Here is a 22,096-nt window from a genome sequence, read left to right on the forward strand (position 1 = left end):
AATGATACATTGGATCAGATGGACTTGACAGATATATTTAGAACTCTGCATCCCAAAGCAACAGAATATACTTTCTTCTCGAGTGCACATGGAACATTCTCCAAGATAGATCATATACTGGGTCACAAAACAGCCCTTCATAAGTATACAAGAATTGAAATTATACCATGCATACTTTCAGACCACAATGCTATGAAACCTGAAATCAACCACAGGAAAAAGTCTGGAAAACCTCCAAAAGCATGGAGGTTAAAGAACACCCTACTAAAGAATGAGTGGGTCGACCAGGCAATTAGAGAAGAAATTAAAAAATATATGGAAACAAACAAAAATGAAAACACAACAATCCAAACGCTTTGGGATGCAGTGAAGGCAGTCCTGAGAGGAAAATACATTGCAATCCAGGCCTATCTCAAGAAACAAGAAAAATCCCAAATACAAAATCTAACAGCACACCTAAAGGAAATAGAAGCAGAACAGCAAAGGCAGCCAAAACCCAGCAGAAGAAGAGAAATAATAAAGATCAGAGCAGAAATAAACAATATAGAATATAAACTGTAGAGCAGATCAACGAAACCAAGAGTTGGTTTTTTGAAAAAATAAACAAAATTGACAAACCTCTAGCCAGGCTTCTCAAAAAGAAAAGGGAGATGACCCAAATAGATAAAATCATGAATGAAAATGGAATGATTACAACCAATCCCTCAGAGATACAAACAATTATCAGGGAATACTATGAAAAATTATATGCCAACAAATTGGACAACCTGGAAGAAATGGACAAATTCCTAAACACCCACACTCTTCCAAAACTCAATCAGGAGGAAATAGAAAGCTTGAACAGACCCATAACCAGCGAAGAAATTGAATCGGTTATCAAAAATCTACCAACAAATAAGAGTCCAGGACCAGATGGCTTCCCAGGGGAGTTCTACCAGACATTTAAAGCAGAGATAATACCTATCCTTCTCAAGCTATTCCAAGAAATAGAAAGGGAAGGAAAACTTCCAGACTCATTCTATGAAGCCAGTATTACTTTGATTCCTAAACCAGACAGAGACCCAGTAAAAAAAGAGAAATACAGGCCAATATCCCTGATGAATATGGATGCAGAAATTCTCAATAAGATACTAGCAAATCAAATTCAACAGCATATAAAAAGAATTATTCACCATGATCAAGTGGGGTTCATTCCTGGGATGCAGGGCTGGTTCAACATTCGCAAATCAATCAACGTGATACATCACATTAATAAAAGAAAAGAGAAGAACCATATGATCCTGTCAATCAATGCAGAAAAGGCCTTTGACAAAATTCAGCACCCTTTCTTAATAAAAACCCTTGAGAAAGTCGGGATAGAAGGAACATACTTAAACATCATAAAAGCCATTTATGAAAAGCCCACAGCTAACATCATCCTCAACGGGGAAAAACTGAGAGCTTTTTCCCTGAGATCAGGAACATGACAGGGATTCCCACTCTCACCGCTGTTGTTTAACACAGTGTTGGAAGTTCTAGCATCAGCAATCAGACAACAAAAGGAAATCAAAGGCATCAAAATTGGCAAAGAGGAAGTCAAGCTTTCACTTTTTGCAGATGACATGATACTGTACATGGAAAATCCGATAGACTCCACCAAAAGTCTGCTAGAACTGATACATGAATTCAGCAAAGTTGCAGGATACAAAATCAATGTACAGAAATCAGTTGCATTCTTATACACTAACAATGAAGCAACAGAAAGACAAATAAAGAAACTGATCCCATTCACAGTTGCACCAAGAAACAAAATACCTAGGAATAAATCTAACCAAAGATGTAAAAGATCTGTATGCTGAAAAGGATAGAAAGCTTATGAAGGTAATTGAAGGAGATTTAAAGAAATGGAAAGGGGCGCCTGGGTGGCGCAGTCGGTTAAGCGTCCGACTTCAGCCAGGTCACGATCTCGCGGTCTGTGAGTTCGAGCCCCGCGTCAGGCTCTGGGCTGATGGCTCGGAGCCTGGAGCCTGTTTCCGATTCTGTGTCTCCCTCTCTCTCTGCCCCTCCCCCGTTCATGCTCTGTCTCTCTCTGTCCTAAAAAAAAAAAAAAAAAAAAAAAAAAAAAAAAAAGAAATGGAAAGACATTCCCTGCTCATGGATTGGAAGAATAAATATTGTCAAAATGTCAATACTACCCAAAGCTATCTACACATTCAATGCAATCCCAATCAAAATTGCACCAGCATTCTTCTCGAAACTAGAACAAGCAATCCTAAAATTCATATGGAACCACAAAAGGCCCAAATAGCCAAAGTAATTTTGAAGAAGACCAAAGCAGGAGGCATCACAATCCCAGACTTTATTCTCTACTACAAAGCTATCATCATCAAGACAGCATGGTATTGGTAAAAAAACCGACACATAGACCAATGGAATAGAATAGAAACCCCAGAACTAGACCCACAAACGTATGGCCAACTAATCTTTGACAAAGCAGGAAAGAACATCCAATGGAAAAAAGACAGTCTCTTTAACAAATGGTGCTGGGAGAACTGGACAGCAACATGCAGAAGGTTGAAACTAGACCACTTTCTCACACCATTCACAAAAATAAACTCAAAATGGATAAAGGACCTGAATGTGAGACAGGAAACCATCAAAACCCTAGAGGAGAAAGCAGGAAAAGACCTCTCTGACCTCAGCCGTAGCAATATCTTACTCGACACATCCCCAAAGGCAAGGGAATTAAAAGCAAAAATGAATTACTGGGACCTTATGAAGATAAAAAGCTTCTGCACAGCAAAGGAAACAACCAACAAAACTAAAAGGCAACCAACGGAATGGGAAAAGATATTTGCAAATGACATATCGGACAAAGGGCTAGTATCCAAAATCTATAAAGAGCTCACCAAACTCCACACCCAAAAAACAAATAACCCAGTGAAGAAATGGGCAGAAAACATGAATAGACACTTCTCTAAAGAAGACATCCGGATGGCCAACAGGCACATGAAAAGATGCTCAACATTGCTCCTCATCAGGGAAATACAAATCAAAACCACACTCAGATATCCCCTCACACCAGTCAGAGTCGCCAAAATGAACAAATCAGGAGACTATAGATGCTGGCGAGGATGTGGAGAAACGGGAACCCTCTTGCACTGTTCGTGGGAATGCAAATTGGTGCAGCCACTCTGGAAAACAGTGTGGAGGTTCCTCAGAAAATTAAAAATAGACCTACCCTATGACCCAGCAATAGCACTGCTAGGAATTTACCCAAGGGATACAGGAGTACTGATGCATAGGGGCACTTGTACCCCAATGTTTATAGCAGCACTCTCAACAATAGCCAAATTATGGAAAGAGCCTAAATGTCCATCAACTGATGAATGGATAAAGAAATTGTGGTTTATATACACAATGGAGTACTACGTGGCAATGAGAAAGAATGAAACATGGCCCTTTGTAGCAACGTGGATGGAACTGGAGAGTGTGATGCTAAGTGAAATAAGCCATACAGAGAAGGACAGATACCATATGTTTTCACTCTTATGTGGATCCTGAGAAACATAACAGAAACCCATGGGGGAGGGGAAGGAAAAAAAAAAAAGAGGTTAGAGTGGGAGAGAGCCCAAGTATAAGAGACTGTTAAAAACTGAGAACAAACTGAGGGTTGATGGGGGGTGGGAGGGAGGGGAGGGTGGGTGATGGGTGTTGAGGAGGGCACCTTTTGGGATGAGCACTGGGTGTTGTATGGAAACCAATTTGACAATAAATTTCATATATTGAAAAAAAAAAAGAAAGGAAGAAACCAGGAACAGATTTAACTATAGAGAACAAACTGATGGTTACCAGAGAGGTCATGGGTGGGGAGATTAAGAATATACTTATCACAGTGAGAACTGAGTATCGTTTAGAATTGTTGAATCACTGTATTGTACACCTAAAACTAATATAACACTGTATGTTAATTCTACTCTAATTAAAATATAAACAGACAAATAAGCAAGTAAGCCTCTACTGAACACCTGTGTGCATAATAAAGCTTTCCAAGTTCCAAAAAAAAAAAAAAACAAAAAGAAAAAAAGAAAATGAATGGCTTAAACTTTACTTTTGTATTATATCCAAAGGAATTTATTTATTGACCAGTATTTTTTTAAGGATGGCTTCACAACCTTGACTGTCACCTAATTCCCAACTGGAGAGGAGAGTTGAATTAAGAAATGCTTTCCTTGAAAATGGTTTTTTATCAGCTCAAAAACCAAAGAGGATTGTAAAAAATGTGGATTGAGCAAATATAAACTCTCAGCCCCCAAAAGCCAATGGAAAAACAGATTAGCTAATTCTTCATGTTTTTTCTGGGTATATTCCTTTTTTTAAAATTAATGCTTTCGCATTCAACCAAATATATTTACTGATCAAATTTACTGATATGACCCCCTGCTAATTAGAAATTTCTAATTGAGGGGTGCATGGGTAGTAGTTGGTTGAGCATCCAACTCTTGATTTCGGCTCAGGTCATGATCTCATGGTTCATGAGTTTGAGCCCCACATTGGGCTCTGGGCTGACAGTGTGGAGCCTGCTTGGAATTCTCTCTCTCTCTCTCTCTCTCTCTCTCTCTCTCTCTCTCTCTCTCAAAAGAAATAAATAAATAAATTTAAAAAATAAAGAAATTCTAGCTGATATTTAATGTGGCACGGACTTGTCTTTTACATTCAAATAATCCTGGTCTACAGTCTCTGCAGTTCTAAAATTCTAGAGACCCTGAAACTTAAAGACTGTTATAACTCAGCTGTTGGCAAACCCTAACCTGAACTAACATGAAGCTTTTTATACTTTTAATTTACCCACACAGTGTGAATGCTTACTCTTTACTACAGAAGTGTTGATGTGTTGTATTTCAGGGGGCTTAGTAATATTTTTGCATTTCCAAGATATGAAAATTTTCAGTTCAAATCAGTGTGAAACCAGTAAGAATTGTAATAGTAGATGATTTTATTTTAAATAATTTTGTTTTCATTTTTGTCTTTGAAAAATTATCATAGCTTTTCAACTTTAATCTTTCCAAGTCATTAAGGAAACAACTTAATAGTCTATTTTTTATAAATGGAACTAAAGCTCAATGTATTCAGTGACTAAAGATAAAATAGTAACCATTTTCAAAGTCACCGCCATTATAAGGATTTTCAGATTTGTGACTTAATTTTATATTTTGGATAATGAATACAAAAAATTATGAGTATATCAATATTCAAGTGGGAAGAGGAGATATGATCAAGCAAATGATAAAATGATATGTATACTGCTTATATTTCTGTGAAAAATGCTGAATATCACATAATAATCTTTTAAAAGTACAGAATAAATTAGATGTCATTCTCCCTCAAATAAACAATGATTTTTAAAAATGGGACTAAAGTTTATAAGACAACTGTAAACATATTCAAACACAAAATTCATTCCTGTCTTTATCCTAGCAATGAAATATTTATACTTAGCTTACAAAGACCCTACACTATGTTATTTCTACCTCTCACAGATGAAAAATGTTGTCGACGCACCTGTTCCATTCAGCGGCCCCCCCTTCCTGTTTTGATTATGACCCCACTTGTCATTTGGGTCACATTATGAGACAGTTAAAATATCTGACATGTTTGCTACAATGCACTTTCATTAAAAAAAAAAAAAAAACCAATGGGACTAAATATAATCAAAGATGTAAAAAAATAGCCATTTCCTTGGGCTGCTATTGGGGGGAAAAATGTGTACAAAATGTCAGAAGCTGTAAGAGAGCTCAAAAATTATATCCTTTCACCAGAATGATTCTACTTCTTGGACTTAGAGGTATCTAATATGCTTCACAAAAATACATATATGAGTGTTCATCACTGCTTTATTTTATTAAAAACAACCAAAATACACATGAATAAGGATTGATAAAATAAATTCTTATACATCCCTGTAATGGAATATAAATCATATTATGGAGGAATATATAATGGGTTAAAATATTCAAAATATATTTGGAGTGTAAAATGCCAGAATTAGAAAATAGTATGTACAGTTTGCACCCCACCCTCTTTATACCCAAGTGTGAAGATATGTGTGTATTGTTTTGTGCTAATAATTTTCTGTATCTTAAAATTTTCTGCAGTAAACATATTCACAATAGGAAATTCTTAATATTATTTCATATTTCCTGGGTTATTTACACATTCCTAAAATTATTTGGGGAAAAACTAAACAAAAACAAGCATACACCACAAAGTGAAGAGTCATCAAGAATAACAAAATGAAGCAAATATCCCTACCAAAGTTCCAGACATTTTCTAACTGATCGCCTGTAAAAGAAGGATGCTACCTATATAGATAAGTGGAAGTTAACAAAGTCTGTTTTGTGTCATTCGTCCAATCCATCAAATGCTATTTTAGCAGACAATATACTTCTTGAAGTGTTATACTTCTTTAACTTTGGCCTTTTTCTCCTTATCTGAAATTCTGAAATCTCTGAGGTACTTGATTATAATTTCAGTAAAAGAGGAAGTACCACTTTTCTCCCTAGATTTCTCATTTCAACTATTAGCACACAGGGTGGAATTTTTACCTCTTATTCATGGTGTCCAGCTCTCAACATCTTAACCTGGCAGAAGTAACAAACTAGCTGTAAATCTTCACCCAGACCACACTTGATTACTGTATGATGGGAAAATTAAACGTGAATAAAACAGCTAGAGCATTAGGGTGTTCTTGGAAGAATAAACACAAGTTGGAAGTCTTATGTGGATAGTGCAAAGTACAGGAAGGCAATCAATCATGTAAACATCAAATGAAAGGTTGGTGAGGAAGCCATTGGAGTCTGTCAGGCGCTCCCTGCAATAAATGGCTTATTCCATTTCTTTTCCCTTTCACTCAGTTTAGAAAAATGAATTCTGTAGAATCTGCAATATCCTAGAAGATTTTGTAAATTCTTATTCCTGTTTAAAGATACGCTTTTGAACAGAATGAGCTCAACCCATTGAAGAGGAGTTTTAGTTTATATAAAAGGGACACAGACATGTCATAGTGCACACCTCCCTGACTTTTTCTCCTCCTCCCACAAACAGGAAACTGTTAAGGCAGCAATAATAGAAGAGCAGAAGCGAAGTGAAAGGGCTGTGGAAGAGGCAGTGAAAAGAACAAGAGATGAATTGATAGAGTATGTAAAAGAACAGAAAAGAGTAAGTATCCCCTGAAGGGTTTTCATTTGTCCTTCCATAAACTGAAACATTGCTTTCATGCAATAGCAGGACATTAAAAAATATTTATGTCCTTTGTCAAGCTAATTTAAGAATCTCCAAGATTATTTTTCTGATATAATTGTATATTCTGATAGTTGTATCTTTAAACATAAATTCCATCTGTCAACAAAAAAGCAACACTGAATAACTTCCTGCTAGACTTCTAGAAGTGACCTATATATAGCATTTCCAACTAAACTACCTCATAAGAAGAGTAGACAGTTTTAGATTTTTAGGTTTTTTGCCATAATATTGTTAATTTCTTACACTATTTGTTGAAATTTACATACACCCTTTAGGCCTTCTATGTCAACACCACTGTGGTTCTAGTAGACTTCAATACAGTTAGCAAGCTAAGGCTCTTCTGTCATAGTTCCATTTCAGAAACATAATTCAGAATATACTTCTCAGAATTCAGATTACATATTGAAGCTTTTCAAAATAAATGTCACTTCAGTGCATTGTGGTCATTAATATATGGGTTTGAGCAGTGGCCGAAAATAATGAGTCAAACGTAATTTGTAGTCTTTACAACAAATCTTTAAACTTCTTAAGTAATAACCAAGATAAGATACACTTAAGATGTTTAATATAATATCTGTAATAAACATATTCTATTATAGTATATAATAAGTTACATAATAAATTTTCTTATATATGCAATGTTTTATGTTTTATTTGTATGTTTAGTATAACATGTTATATATTATAGATGTAACATGTAAGGATTATATAATATCAGGTATAAATGTGTAATATAAATATTATGTACCATTTATCCTGTGTGTTATATAATATAACATATAATAAAAATCTAAATAAAACATAAAACTGTGTGTGTATGAGGAAACTTGACACATGATATCTAAATTTAATCGGTGATCAAAATGGCAAAATAAATAGAAAATATAAGATTATGTTTCAATTGGCAGTAAAGTGGAAGGCCAGAAGTACAGTAAAAAGTGCATGACACTGGGTTAATCACACACTCTTAATTTGAAGTCAAATTAGGTATGATACAAAGAAAATTCTCACCCCTCAATTGCTACCATTATGTTTCAACAAAGGAGAATTTGTTAGCAGAGTACAAATTGCTAATTAGGCTTTCTAGGTAAATCATCCATTCATAGAAGCATTTTGTATGGGACTAAATTTTTACACATGTTATCCAGGTGTCTTTAAAAGCAGTTTCACCCAAATAAATTCAATAAAACCAATAAAGAGGTGCTTAACCTTCTGAAGAGAAAACTGAGCCAAAAATAGTCAATTGACTTTTCAGGAAGTGATATATTCTCAGAAAACTGCTATTTCCATATGTATCCCCAGAATGCTTATTTTAAATCGTCTGGTTTAAAAGTAGTCATGCAGCAAAGGAATTATAGATGCTTTCCACATATGTACAGCAATTGCAGTAGTGAAAGAACTAGACTTCAGATAAATTCAAGATGTCTTCTGGGTGCATCCTTTTTTTTTATCAGGTTTTCTTAATAATATATGACCAATCCTTACTTGAGTTCTAAATCTGAACAAGAGATTATAGAACAAAGCAAACCCATTTATACCATTATTTTAGTATTTTTGTATTATTTAGTATTTTTTATCAAAATGGGAGATTTTTCTTAAAAAAATCAAAATGATACTACTTTCTCATCAAAAGGAGTCATGTGGCTGCCATAAGAAATATTTAAAATGAGAGCAAGAAATGCCTTTATAGGAGTTACCTGGTCTCTGGTAAGCAAAGTAACCCTTGAAGACAACTGACAATGAACTCTGCCACTTTAATCTGTATGTTCTTATGAATCGTATTAAAGGATTACTATTCATTTGTATTGGGTAAACCAGTTCTCACATGTAGAGACATTCATTAAATAACAGCAACAAAATCATGAAAGCATTTGACTCTGTTTGCACCAAAGTTCTACTTCTTTATGCTTGTTCCTGTATATGGTAAGGAGAATACACCTTACCTTACAGAATTGCTATGAGCTACTACGTATAATAAAATAGAATAGCTAACGTAAAAATTCAATAATGTGTGCTATGATTTTTATCATTTTCACTGCATTAAGGAGAAGAACAAACTCTTAGTAGCATTATTTTTTGTTAATTAAAAATGTGCATTTTAGAAAGTTTTAGAAAATTTCTTCTGAAGTTTACAGTGTGATTCTAAAAGTTTATTTTACTCTTGTTACTAGAATCACAGAAGAGTAGGACTGATTTATTCAGTGTGCAAGTAGGAAGTTTATTACTTCCACTTGGAGATTTGGGAGTTTTTTTTTTATAACACATTGTGGAATACTTTTAACATTTGAATGTTTCCATCTCTTCAAACAGAAAAGCTATAAAAAAGGAAAATGGATAAAATATCTGAAATGGAGGACCAACTATTTACTAGACCTCTTTTTTATATAACTTTTTAAGAATTTAGATTCTCTATACTCTTCTTCTTTCCAAAACTGTATTTCAGTGTTTCAAGTTAATTTGTACGAATATCTTTGGGCTTGGAAATTTTTCACAAAAAATAAGATATCTCATAGCTTACAAAGTCATAGTTAGAAGAAACAAAAGTTTTTTAGCAAATTCATAATCTTCTAGTCTCTTTCCAAAAGAGTAAATTAGGGCAACTCATCTCTACTTCTTCCTTTGTAAGATGGATTTCTATTTGCATCAGAGAAGAACACTTTTCCAGAACGAAAATTTTCCTTTCTCCTCTCCAGCTTTTTTTAACTAGAGAGTCAACTTGAGATTTTTAGCATTAGACACCTCAAAAGCCCTATAGACTTTGGTTCCAACTGGGCTTACATTCCAGTCTGTGAAGTAATCTTCCCCTTTTGAAGTTTTCAGAAATCTTTGAAGGAAGAAGTCTAATGTTGTGTTAGTTCCTGTCTTTATATGTCTTTTGTCCTAAACAATTTTCCCTTTGACATCATCTTACCCTTACCAGATTCGCTAAACGGCTAAAATGAAGACTCTTTTCCTTACATCTTTCCTTTCAGTTTTTTGCTTTTAAGAGACAAAGAAACACAGAAAAATCCAAATGCTTAACTTTTCAAATAACTTATAACTTGTCCTACACGGTATAAGATTCAGTAGAATCACATTATCACCATAGAGGGTAACATTGCTTTTTCCATATATCTGCAGTCAACAAGTTTTTAATCAATTATCCAATCCTTTTAAGTATTACAGTTATACTAGGAATTAGAATTAAAATTGTACAAGAATTAGAATTATACTGAGAAAATGTCTTATAAACACCATTTACTAGTCTTTCTTGTTTCAAATCAATGGAAGTGTCACCAAATTTTATAAATACTATTCATCTGATCTGAGCATCTTTGACAGAACAAAGGGGCTACCTATACATGTACTAATTAAGTGAATTATAATTTTCATTGAAATTGGGGCACCTGGGTGGCTCAGTCGGTTAAGCCTCCGACTTCGGCTCAGCTCATGATCTCGCAGTTTGTGAGTTCCAGCCAGGCTCTGTGCTGACAGCTCTGAGCCTGGAGCCTACTTTGCATTCTGTGTCTCCCTCTCTCTGTTCCTTGCCTGCTAACACTCTGTCTCTCTGTCTCTCTGTCTCTCTCCCTCTCTCTCAGAAGTAAATAATCATAATAATAATAATTTACACTGAAATTGCATCCTAAATTATTTGCTAAGTTGGCTACATGGTACTTATACTGTTAGTCCAAGTCATAATAATAACCAAAAATTAGTATGGAACCAAAATATCCAAACAAGGAGAGCTTTTTAAGTGATCAATCAGAAAAATAATTCAAATTGATAATGGATCTGTCCCAGTGATAAAAATGCCTTCCTTTTAAGTATTCGAAGTAATAGGGTTTTTTTTAATCCTCTGTAAAGTCTATCTTGTTAAGCCCAGAAGAAATAACGATTATATTGAATTTGCAGTCAGCATGCAATTGAAAAGCTAGTGTTTTGCAGCTTTAGCTCTTATACGTTTTCTATCAGTTGATGAAAAGTATCTAATTTTTAAATAATCTTATAAGTCTTCTCTATAATTTTTAGAGCCGCAAAGAAAAGATAAATAGGATCATCTGCAAAGATTTCAGCAGGGTACCTTCAAGTGTAGTGCTTTGCATTGGAATGTATTTCATTAAAATTTAAATTTTGGTTTAAACTCTCTTGAATCATTATAAATTCTATATTAGAGATTGCAAACTAAAGCTCAAGGTTCAAGTCTGGTTTGCTGTTTGTTTTGTAAATAAAGTTTTACTGAAACACACAGCATACCCATTCATTTATGTAATGTTTTTAGCTGGTTTCGTGTTGCAACAGCAGAGTGGTTTGAGAGACTATCGGGACCATATAACATAAAATATTTACCATCTGGCCCTTTATAGAGAAAAGTTCATCAATGTCCATTCTAGACCATCAAAATCATCTTTTGGGGAAAATTTCTTCCTGTCAGGCCTTTAAAATATTTATTCTTTCATTGTGCCTCATTGTAACTAGACAATAGAAATTCCATAGGTGCCATTCTGGAAAAGATTTCTCTCTCGATATTAATTGCCAGGTAAGGTATTATAATATATCAAATCTTGTGTTTAGTGCCAGAAACTTTATTTTAGACTAAAGGAGATTGTAGAAAAATGAGATAGGAAAGACCACATCCCTTGACTCTTCCCTAGGGAGGAAGAATTTGTGGTTTATAATGACCTATGGCCCTTGGAATAAAATGGAGTGTTCCAACCCATCCCACAAGTTAAGACTGTTACACATGAGCTTGCTATGAGGGAGGAAGTGTGAATAACATTCAGCAAGCAACAACTACTCACAGCCAAGCAGTGATTCCTAAAAAATAAAATCTTGTCCAAATGTAATAAAAGATTATTTTTTTTTCCTCTTAACCAGAATTATGGCCTGTGTTTTCTAAGTCACCTCCAGGAAAATAATCTTCACTTTAGAGGATCCTTTTAATTTAGATCTTTAGAGAAGACTAAGGAACAATTATCTTACTTCAAAGTTTTTGTGGTCAAGTCATTGTCAGAATTTCTTAATTTTAAAAGGACTCTTTTAATCCAGTTTTGCTATGTATTCTTTAGTGTTTGCGTCCCAGACTATTTATTAAGAGTTAGTATTTGGCCAAAATGAACTCTCCAATCAGTTCTACAGTTACTTGACTTAAACATGATTTCAAGACAGTTATTTAACGCCTTGTGGTGCTTGACTTTTCTTCTCTTAACAATATGGAAGTTCCACTGTCTGATCTGTAATGTCTCTTACACCTCTAAAATCTATCAACATTGTATGTAACATTTTCCTTGACAACTGGTAAATCTTTCGAGAGGCTTCTAAGTCTTGGTATAAATCAGTTGCATCATACTAGTGATTTTATGCATTATTTATGCATTAATGTGGAAAAGGACACTTTCGAACATCCCCCGGTCTTCTGCCTCATTTTCAATGATCTGTCAAATTATTACAATGACAGTTGGCTTCATTCTTCATTTTCATTCTAATTAATTAGCCTAATTAACTTGCTCCTACTCATCCTGGGGTAGGCTGTATCATCACCTATGCAAGAAGCATCTGCCCTTCTAACTGTACATTTGGGTATCATGTCAGAAAATGCTTCTGTCTGATCAAGGCCTAGTAAATTGAATGTACCCTCACATGTACTTGCTGCCCTTTCAGTCGTACCTCATTTTTTAATGCCAAAGGGAATTAAAGCTTCTGCACACAACCTGTATTTTAAGTTCATGCATAAAAAATTTACCTTCCAAATTTATAAAATTTCACCCATTTCAAATGGCACAATAACAAATAAATAGGTAGATAGATTTAGAAATAGCCAGTGCAAATCATTTTGCCACCTGATATTTCACTAGCTCATAAATTTATCCTCTCTAGATATAAAGAACAGAAAACTTAATTCAGAGGAGGGTTAGCGAAACCAGTGAGGTGAATAGGTTTCAAAAGTTTATGTAGTTTATAGAGGTGTGGTCTAAAAAATTATTTATTTTTTTTCCGTCTTGCAATCTTTGAAAATTTATTTCATACAGTATACCTTAAAATAAAATTTATTGCCATCCTTCACTTTATATTTTAACAGTCTTCTTGACCCTCTTTCTTATTTTGCTATACTCAGTTGCATAAGAATAACCTTAAAAAAATTTGCTGACATGTGAATAGTCATGGTCTCTGGTGAGGGAGATCACTGTTGATCATTTCCATTTCAACAGTGGAGTAATTGAAAAGATAGATACAACTTCATGCTTCATTAAAGCCAATTACTATATCTGTTTCAGGAAATAACAACATATGTTCCAACTTAGAATTAAAATAACAATTTAATTAAGTACACATAAGAACTAATAGGTATACCAATTAATGTACTCTGTTTGGGGGATAGCATTTTGTTTAAAGAAAAAAACTTCTAAATCAAAGTACAGTAAATAAGTACTTCTGTTGAGGTCATTTAGAATCTAAAAATGCTTATCTCTGTTTTTGTGTACCAACTTAAACTATTCATTTAAATAATTATCCAGTCACTTCTCAAATTATCACAATGACAATTGGCTTTATTCTTCAATGAAATGTTTTAACTCTTTTTTAAATACTCAAATGACTTTTCTCCACCAGTACGCTATACCAAAGTTCTTAAAATTTAGATGGTGATAAGAATTGATTCAAAACAAAGATAAATCAACAAAATGTCAACTTTGAGTCATAGCTTGTGTCAGTTAGGAATTGACACACCTGATGGATATACTATCATGGAAGGCCTATAAGCGAGGTATAGCATTTGAGATGGACCCAACCCAGTGAAGCTTTTACTCAGAACGTCTGGATATCTCATAATATAAATGGTGAGCAACTGGTCAAGAAGGAAAAACCAGAGGTCAGACCTAGAGGAAGCAGTAGCTATCAAAGGCCTCAAAATTGAAATGATGATAACAGTGATGATGAAAGCTAATACTTATGTACCATTTACCATATTCCAGGCACTAGTCTAAGGAGTGTGTGTGTGTGTGTGTGTGTGTGTGTATTCATTGTTAAGAATATTATTAGCCACCAAATCATAAAACTAGAAAGTGATAGTCTGGCTCTGGAGCCTGAGCTGTTTACCAGCAATCTACCTATGTGAGCAAGATACAGCAATAAAGAATTATCTTATTATGATATGACTGTTAAAAGAACACCTAGAAATGTTCAGCTTAAGTGGAATTGAAGTTGTTGAAGTGAAATGTTCTGTATCAGAAAACAATACAAAACAAAAACCATTTATTGAGTGCCAAGTTTGTCCAAAATATTATGGCAGCTGCTTTATTTACACTGTTTCACATAATCCTCAAAACAACTCTGAAATAATATCTGCTGTTTGCAGACAAGGAAAATTGAAAGTCAGTGATATTTGATCATGGCGCAAGATCAGTAAGAGAGTCAAAATTTTAACTTGGTTCTGTCTGACTGCAAACCATATAGGGAGATGCCCCAGTAGCTCCTTAAGTCTGATTAGATAATTTGCTTTCTGCATTACTTTTCATACAGTAGTCTAGGATTGTCAGTTTCTCCACTAGCAGGCTTTTAATCCCTTTCTACTTTTCCAGGCTCTATTTGGATAAATTAAATAAATTAGCTCCATCCAGACAAATGAGGAAGGAAAGTAGAAAAACAAGGATAGTGTACAGTCATACAGAGTTCACTTGGGAAATTGCTTGCAGTTATGTATTGCATACAATTTATAAGTTATTTTTAAGTAGCTTTTTCACCTACTGGGAACTTCTGAGGACCCTAACAAAGACTATTGGTTTAGATAGCTTAAATATTATCTCTGCAGGGTTTTAAGATTTGATTTATATAGCAAAGAAGACTGATATTTTTCTAGTTGGCGTGACCATGTTAGGTAGTAGTAAAAGATTGACAAAGTCTTAAAATGAAGTTTTATGAAATGTACAACATAAATTAAGCTGTGACGTTAAAACCACCACCAGCTTATGTGATAACAGTGATAAGGTAACGATAACTTTGCTTTGTCTTTTTTAAAACCATTCTAGCTCTATTATTCCAGGTGGTATTATCTCTATCTTTAGTTCTCATAAAAGTCTTTGTGGGTGTATTCCAGGAGTTAGTACACATTTCTACTCACATACAGGCTAATGCCAAACTCCCTTAAAATTATACTCCTGTAGGAATTAAAAAGAAAACTAACATGTCAGAGTATTTCAGTCCTTTAAAATAGATCCAAATATACAAGTCATTATTGCAAACAAGTTTTTATGTAGCAAATTAAGAAAACTGAATCATGATCCCAACATAATCTGTTTGAAAACCAATTTTGTTAAATTTTGAAGTTAGTTGGCATGGATAATACTTTTTTACAAAAACTTGATTTTATATTATTTTAGCACAGAACTAAGTAGTATAATCCTAGTATTTACTTGTCTGACACTTCTCAATGGCTCTTGATTCTTAATTTAATCTTGCTAGATAGAAGAAATTGTCATTTAAAAGAAAGATGCAGTGTTCGAACAGTAACAATTCAGGCTTTGCACTAATATCTGCAAGAGTTTCTTGTAAAACATTTACAAATAATATAACTTTCTCTTGTGTACTTTGAACAATTGGCTATAGAAATTATATCTGTGGGATTGTAGACTTACTCTATAATAAGTTAATGTTCTTTATATTACCTGCATATTTATGAATATCTGTTGTTTCCCATTCTTTGACTTATTTTTTAAATGTATAAATAATTAAGAGATGAATTATTTTTCATGTGCTACTTTTTAACTGAAATTCTTGAAATGACTATTATTTCCTTGTCAAAATTTACTTTCAGTAGAAAGGAGATGGTATTATTACCAAAAGACACTAGTAGTTTTTACATTTAAACTACTTGATTTATTATATAGTTGTTTTCCATCATATGTATCTCCTCGGCCATCAGTTCTTTCCTTTGAAAAAATAGCAAAAATAACAATTTGGTTTGTAACTAATAGTGCCTTGGAAACAGCATGAAAAAATCATTTTCTAAGAGATGCGGTATTTTTCTTCTCATATGAAAACAGAGAAAACCTCCTTGACATTCTGTTCGTTGCTGATTCATATGCACTGACATGACCTCTCTGTGCTCCTGTCTTGCTCTGGAAGCTTTGTGCTCCCTCTTTAAAGGAAGGCCAATTATTTAATACATGTGAACTCTAGTCTGTAACAGAGAGGAAGCAGATACATCATTTATTATCATCACATTATTTCTGAATGAAATCCATTAGATTATGGGTGAATCACATGTCTGCCTTAGTCTTTGACTAGATTGTCAGACAGTTTTTCTTATTTTTTAAAATAAAGAATACTAAATGGATAGATAAGACATAATTGTACTTCTTTCTCTGGGATTGATGCAGCAATGTACATCTCTTATTTTATCTCCTTTTAAAGATATTATTCTGTATTCTTTTTCTAGTCATTTTTCATCAATTCTCCTCATCATTGATTGGTTCAGTTGAGATTCCATGCATGAGATTCCATAATCCTTAGTTTTATACATAAAGGTGCAGCATTCACATGAGTTTACCCCCTAAGAACTAATTTTTATCGTTGCATCCCTTTAACAGAAAATTTGCAGTTACCCTGATTAAGATCCTATAAATATCTGACAAGTTGTTGGTCTACTTGAAAACTGTTTATTTTTAAAATTCAGATTGAATTCCTAATTTTAAGCAGTAGAAGTTGACTCTGACTGCTTAAGCAGAAAAAGCAGTTTATTTATTAAGAGGTTATTGGGATGGGAAAATGGGCTTTGAAATTCAGCTTCCAAAAGCAGACCCCAAAACCATGACATAGAACTGGCCTCATGAGGAAATCTCATTGCTGCTGCTTCCCCACCAAACTCCCCCCAAACTTATTGCTTTCATTTCCCCACCTAACACCACTTGTGTATCACTGACTGCATCTCACAGCCTCTGGCTAAATCTCTGCCTCTACCCTCACCAGTTAAAAAAGTCCCATATGGAGTTTCATTCATCAGATTGCTCATTTCTTACTGAAATCTCATGGGTGTAAACCGGGTTGGTAGACCTTTGATCACATGTCTGCCTATATACTGGGTACAAAAACAAGCTAAGAAAATACTCTTTGTGCATTCTGTCTCACAGTGACTAAACTTATAAGCATAGGATATCTCCTGATATGTTAAGGGTTTTTCCAAAATGCCAAAACAAGAAAACATGACAAACATACACTATCCTACATTGCTTGGCTATTCAACATCAATTTATATATACCCTTTGCTAATACTTTAACCTTCAAAATAGACCCTTCTTCCATACTTAACAATATTAACGGTAACATCAGGTAAAGTAAGAGCAAAATACTTCAGCTATCCCTTATAAAAACAAAATGTGTTCACAAAGGGAATGGCCTGAAATCTGTTGCAGCAACCTACCACAAGGCAAGTATAGCTGAGAGTGTGAGTGATCTGATCATATGATCTCTGCTGTAAGAACTTTCTCAAGTCTCATTCCATATATGTCACAATCACTTAATATGGCTTGCTACTGAGCATGCCTAATTTAATAGTTCAGTGAATCAGCTAAACCAAGTTCATTTGGGGCAGATCAGGTCACATTTATTTTTTCCACAGTCCAACATACAGACTCTAATAGGACTTAGTAGCAAGCTAAAATGCTCCTTTCCAAAGGAACAAATTTCCTGCCTGGTGATGTTGCTCCAAAACTTTAGAGATCTCAGTTGGGATTCCTCAATCAGAACTTGCCACAGGCTCCATGTAGCATTTGGATAAAATATTGGCAGTTCTAAGTACATTGAATCAGTAGATCATGAAGGCCAGGTAGATACTCTGTGGCCCGGATTAACTAGGAGGGCTCCTTTTTCCTCTTGTGCCCACTCATACCTGGGGGCTTTCAGGTCACTTTATAAATAGGTCAAAGCAAGATTCCCGATGTGATATATATTACTTTCAAAAGACACATGCCACTGCGCCTCTTTCTTGGTAGCAGGAGGCACAAGGCACAGTTACTTTTAACTTTGTAGAGGTTATCCTGATACACTTAAGATCACTGGGACCTCAGAAACTTCACCGAGGTGTAGCTCTTATATATTCATATAATGTGTCTCCCACCTTACTACACTTATATTAGACTTATAGATGTGTTTAACATATCTGTACAAAGAATCCTGAATACTTATTACCTCCAGCTTTCCAGGTCCTGGAGACATAATGTCATCAATATAGTTGTCCTATGTTTTGGCGAGACAGTAATGGTCTTTGTGAAATATATTGCAGTTCAGAGCCAAATAATTTATATAACCCTAAGATAGAATAGTTTATTGCTCTATGAAAGCAGCTGTTACAGGTGTTCTCTCTCTGTTGGGAAAGAGGAAAAAAATCATTTGCAGATTAATAGTCATATACCTGGTGCTGAGAGCTTGAGTAAAGAATGTACATCTGCAATAGCAGCTGCTTATGAAATCACTATCTGATGAAGCCTCTGGTAATCTACTATCCTTCTCCAGTGCCATTTGTATACTCTGTGTGTTTAAGGTCCTAGTGGGCTGGATGTGAGGCAGATTCAGGGTAAAACTCCAGTCATCATTTGATTCCTACAATCATCCTTTGTGACCACTAATCCACAGTGATATTCTAGGTCCCTTGTTTTTTAGGATTAGTTCAGAGCTGTTATACAACAGTACTCAAAAGACCTGGTATTTCCCTTTCTTCAGTGCAGTTACCTTGATGAGAAAGGCCAAGCTCACAGTTTACAGTTTACACCTCTGATGTCATTACAAGCTGTATCTTTAGGAACTTGCATTCTCTTCTTTGCTCAGAAAGCTCTGAGTCTGCAAATAATTGACAGGACTAGAAATTGGAAAAGACGTTATAAATTTTTGTTGTAGTGGCTCAAGACAGGCATCTCTTCATTAAACCTGGGAATCTTATAATTTTATTAAGTTGGAATTTTTTGATGCCTATCTGTTATATGGATCATTTGATCAAGTAGCCAAAGCCAATGGTCAGTGTGGGCCAGAGCATTCTGATTACAACTCAACTCCATGGAAAGCAGCATGAGCACTTCTGGTCTATAAAAAATGGACAGTGTTGTCCACCAGTGCTGGCTTTTCCTTCCCCGGGAGCATTAGGGAATAGTTGTTCGCGGCGATTTTTGTCTTGAACTGAGAAGTTAGAATTGTGAACATTTCATTATCTTTTTTAAAGCTGTGCTATGGAAATAAAAGCAAGTAATTTTGTCTTCTTCACACTCTTTATATTGTTGTTCCATATTAGTAGTCTCTGGATCTTCCGAAGTCTTGCCTTCATTGATCACTTCATTTCAAGTGACTGTAGGTAATAATTTTTTACTTTGCTACTATGCAGGCTGCCAGATGTTGCTTTTTAATTTTTTTTTCTCTTTCAGAAAACTGGCTGGAATTTTAGAGCCATCAGCCCTTAGAGAGCCAGAACTAACCATAGATCTTTCTGATATTCCTGAGGTTACATTGCCTTCAGCCGCTGCTTAGTAGCCATTTAGTGTCAATCAGGGTTTTTCTGGCTACTTAAACAGTAAAAAAGCTTATTAAAAGGAAATTGAGTAGTTGACCAAATTGTTGAAAGCCGGAGAACCAGGATGAAGGTTAAGCTTCCGGAAACAATACCAAAACTACACCACAAAACTTGTTCAAAGATAAGTCCTTCTTCGCTGCTACATTCCCATCAAGCACCAAAAGAACCCATTGCTTAATGCAACCATTGAAATATCCAACAGTTGAATGTGTCTCATCCATACGAGCAAAACGGTTGGTCTACAGAGCTTCCTTCCTCTTGTTCTTTCTGAATCAAAGTCTATTACAGTCAACTTTGATTAGCAGAGCCTTGGGAGTAGAGCAGGTTAGATAACTAAGTTTTCTGAGTTTTACCTAGGGGAGTTATACCTCATAAGGCTAGAAATTCATCAAACACAGGAAGGGTATCAAAAATCAGAGAACATTATAAATGGCCACTACATATTTTGAGAATTTTTTCCAAGTTGCTATGGTTACTGTAGAAATATTTTTCCAGCTTTTTAGTCTCATGGCTAATTCTAAATCTGATCCTTTGAAGTCAAACTACATGGGTTTCATTCTTACTAAATCAGGACTTTAGCAGTCGCCAGGTTCATCAGACATCTTGTAGAAAGTTTGCCACTTGGACACCACAAGTTCATACTTTCTCAAATAATCTGAGGTTTCTACAGTTACGCCTAAGTGATGTGACACTATTCAGAGGATATGCAGTATTTGGATAGATAAGGTTTTTGTTCCATGCATTTGTGCTAAAAATAGATAGTTTTAGAAGATATATATAAATAGATTTTTTTTAAGTTTTAGTGATTAAATTTGTTCTTGCGTTAACCAACAATTTTTACCTTTGGTAATTTAGGGACATCTTTTATACATTAATTATAGTACTTGTTTTCATAGAGTGATGGCCACAAAGATTCCTGAAGTAGAAAGAACTTGATTAACTTGTAATTCACCTAGATTAAATTTTAGTTGTCTCTTGTGTCCTTGGAAACATCTTTGTTCTCTGTATTTACTTCACGCTCTTATCAGTGGATCTATTTCTTCTAAATCCTCTCCATTTTCTTGCTGTCAAGCCTGTTATCCATGACCTCTGCTATGTTTTTCAACTCTGAAGAAACTAAAGAAAATAAGAAACTAGATAGCAAAGTACTCTTTGTCATATTTAAGTCACATATGTTCTAAGTCTGAAAAAGGAGAATCTTTAGTCCCTAACTGTGTAATAAATATATAGGTTTTGTTCTGTCTATTTTCACAGGTCCTTTTTACTTCTGTCTTTGTTTGAGATTGTGGGCTATAGAAGATTATGGCTGCCCAAACCCTGGCTGCCAGTCAGAACATTATTATACTAGTAAGTTTCAACATTAGATCCCTCCAATCCATTTGAGGCTTTTCCAGATAATGTTTTCCAGCCTAGATAATTTTCTGAACATTGGAGTTGAAGTACAATATTTTAGGATAAATCCTATATCCAACATTCAGTGTATGTTGGGATCGATTCATTAAATGATCCCACTATTCTTGACACCAAGATTTTTCAAATTTTCATATTTTTCACATGCATAATGTGATCATTACCTTGTACCAGGAACATATTAATCATAGTTTCTTTGCCATTTTACAAGAATTTTAATGTCTGCTTTTTATTCATCTGTGGGGACATTTGGCGTATAAAATAACTTTGTTGCTTAGTTTTTCCTTTATAGTTTAGAGTGCTTATTCATTTAAGATTTAGTGTGACTATAATATATTCAACACTTCGCTTTTGTCCTCAATATTTATTCCATTCCTGTGGTTCACATTTTCCTCTTCTTATGTATCATGTGTTGAAAATGAAAATATCTTGTCTGGGGTGGAGCTTAGCCACTGGACTAAACAAACATGCTCTCCTTCTGCTCTTAGTTGATTTTAGTGGTTAAATTACTAAAAAATCCTGTTAATAAAAAAAGAAGTTTTACATCTACCTTTTTTTATTGTGTACTTTAATAGTTAGTAAAAGTCCCTTCCTTTCAACTCTCCCACCAAAATGCAACTTGTTCACTCATATTTCTTTCATGTTTAAGACTCTGACATTAGTAGTCAACAGATTAATGAAAATAGCATAGACTTTCAAGAATCAAAGTTTTTGAATTTAGTGAAAGAAATTAAACCACTTGAACACAGTTTCTAAAAGTCAGAGGGTATCTGTTATGGGCTATCCAAGGTATGTTCTTCTTACATCGATGGCAGAAGTGCAAGAGGGGAAACCCAAGAACGTGAACAAGTTTTTGACTGTGTCACCTCTGACATCTTG

At 34.6% G+C, this 22,096-nt stretch overlaps 1 protein-coding gene across 24 annotated transcripts in view; it reads left to right on the forward strand.

The window, feature by feature from the left end:
• Window positions 1–22,096, forward strand: part of CCDC91 (coiled-coil domain containing 91) — a 350,689-nt gene that overhangs the window by 288,817 nt on the left and 39,776 nt on the right. For all 24 annotated transcript variants that reach the window (XM_060658044.3, XM_060658051.3, XM_081796137.1 and 21 more), the window contains one exon: window positions 7,084–7,197. In XM_060658044.3, the coding sequence (XP_060514027.2) occupies window positions 7,084–7,197 (114 nt within the window). The remainder of the gene's footprint in view (window positions 1–7,083; window positions 7,198–22,096) is intronic.

This window comes from Panthera onca, chromosome B4 (genome assembly GCF_046562875.1).
Source record: "Panthera onca isolate mPanOnc1 chromosome B4, mPanOnc1 haplotype 2, whole genome shotgun sequence".
Taxonomy (NCBI): Eukaryota; Metazoa; Chordata; class Mammalia; order Carnivora; family Felidae; genus Panthera; species Panthera onca.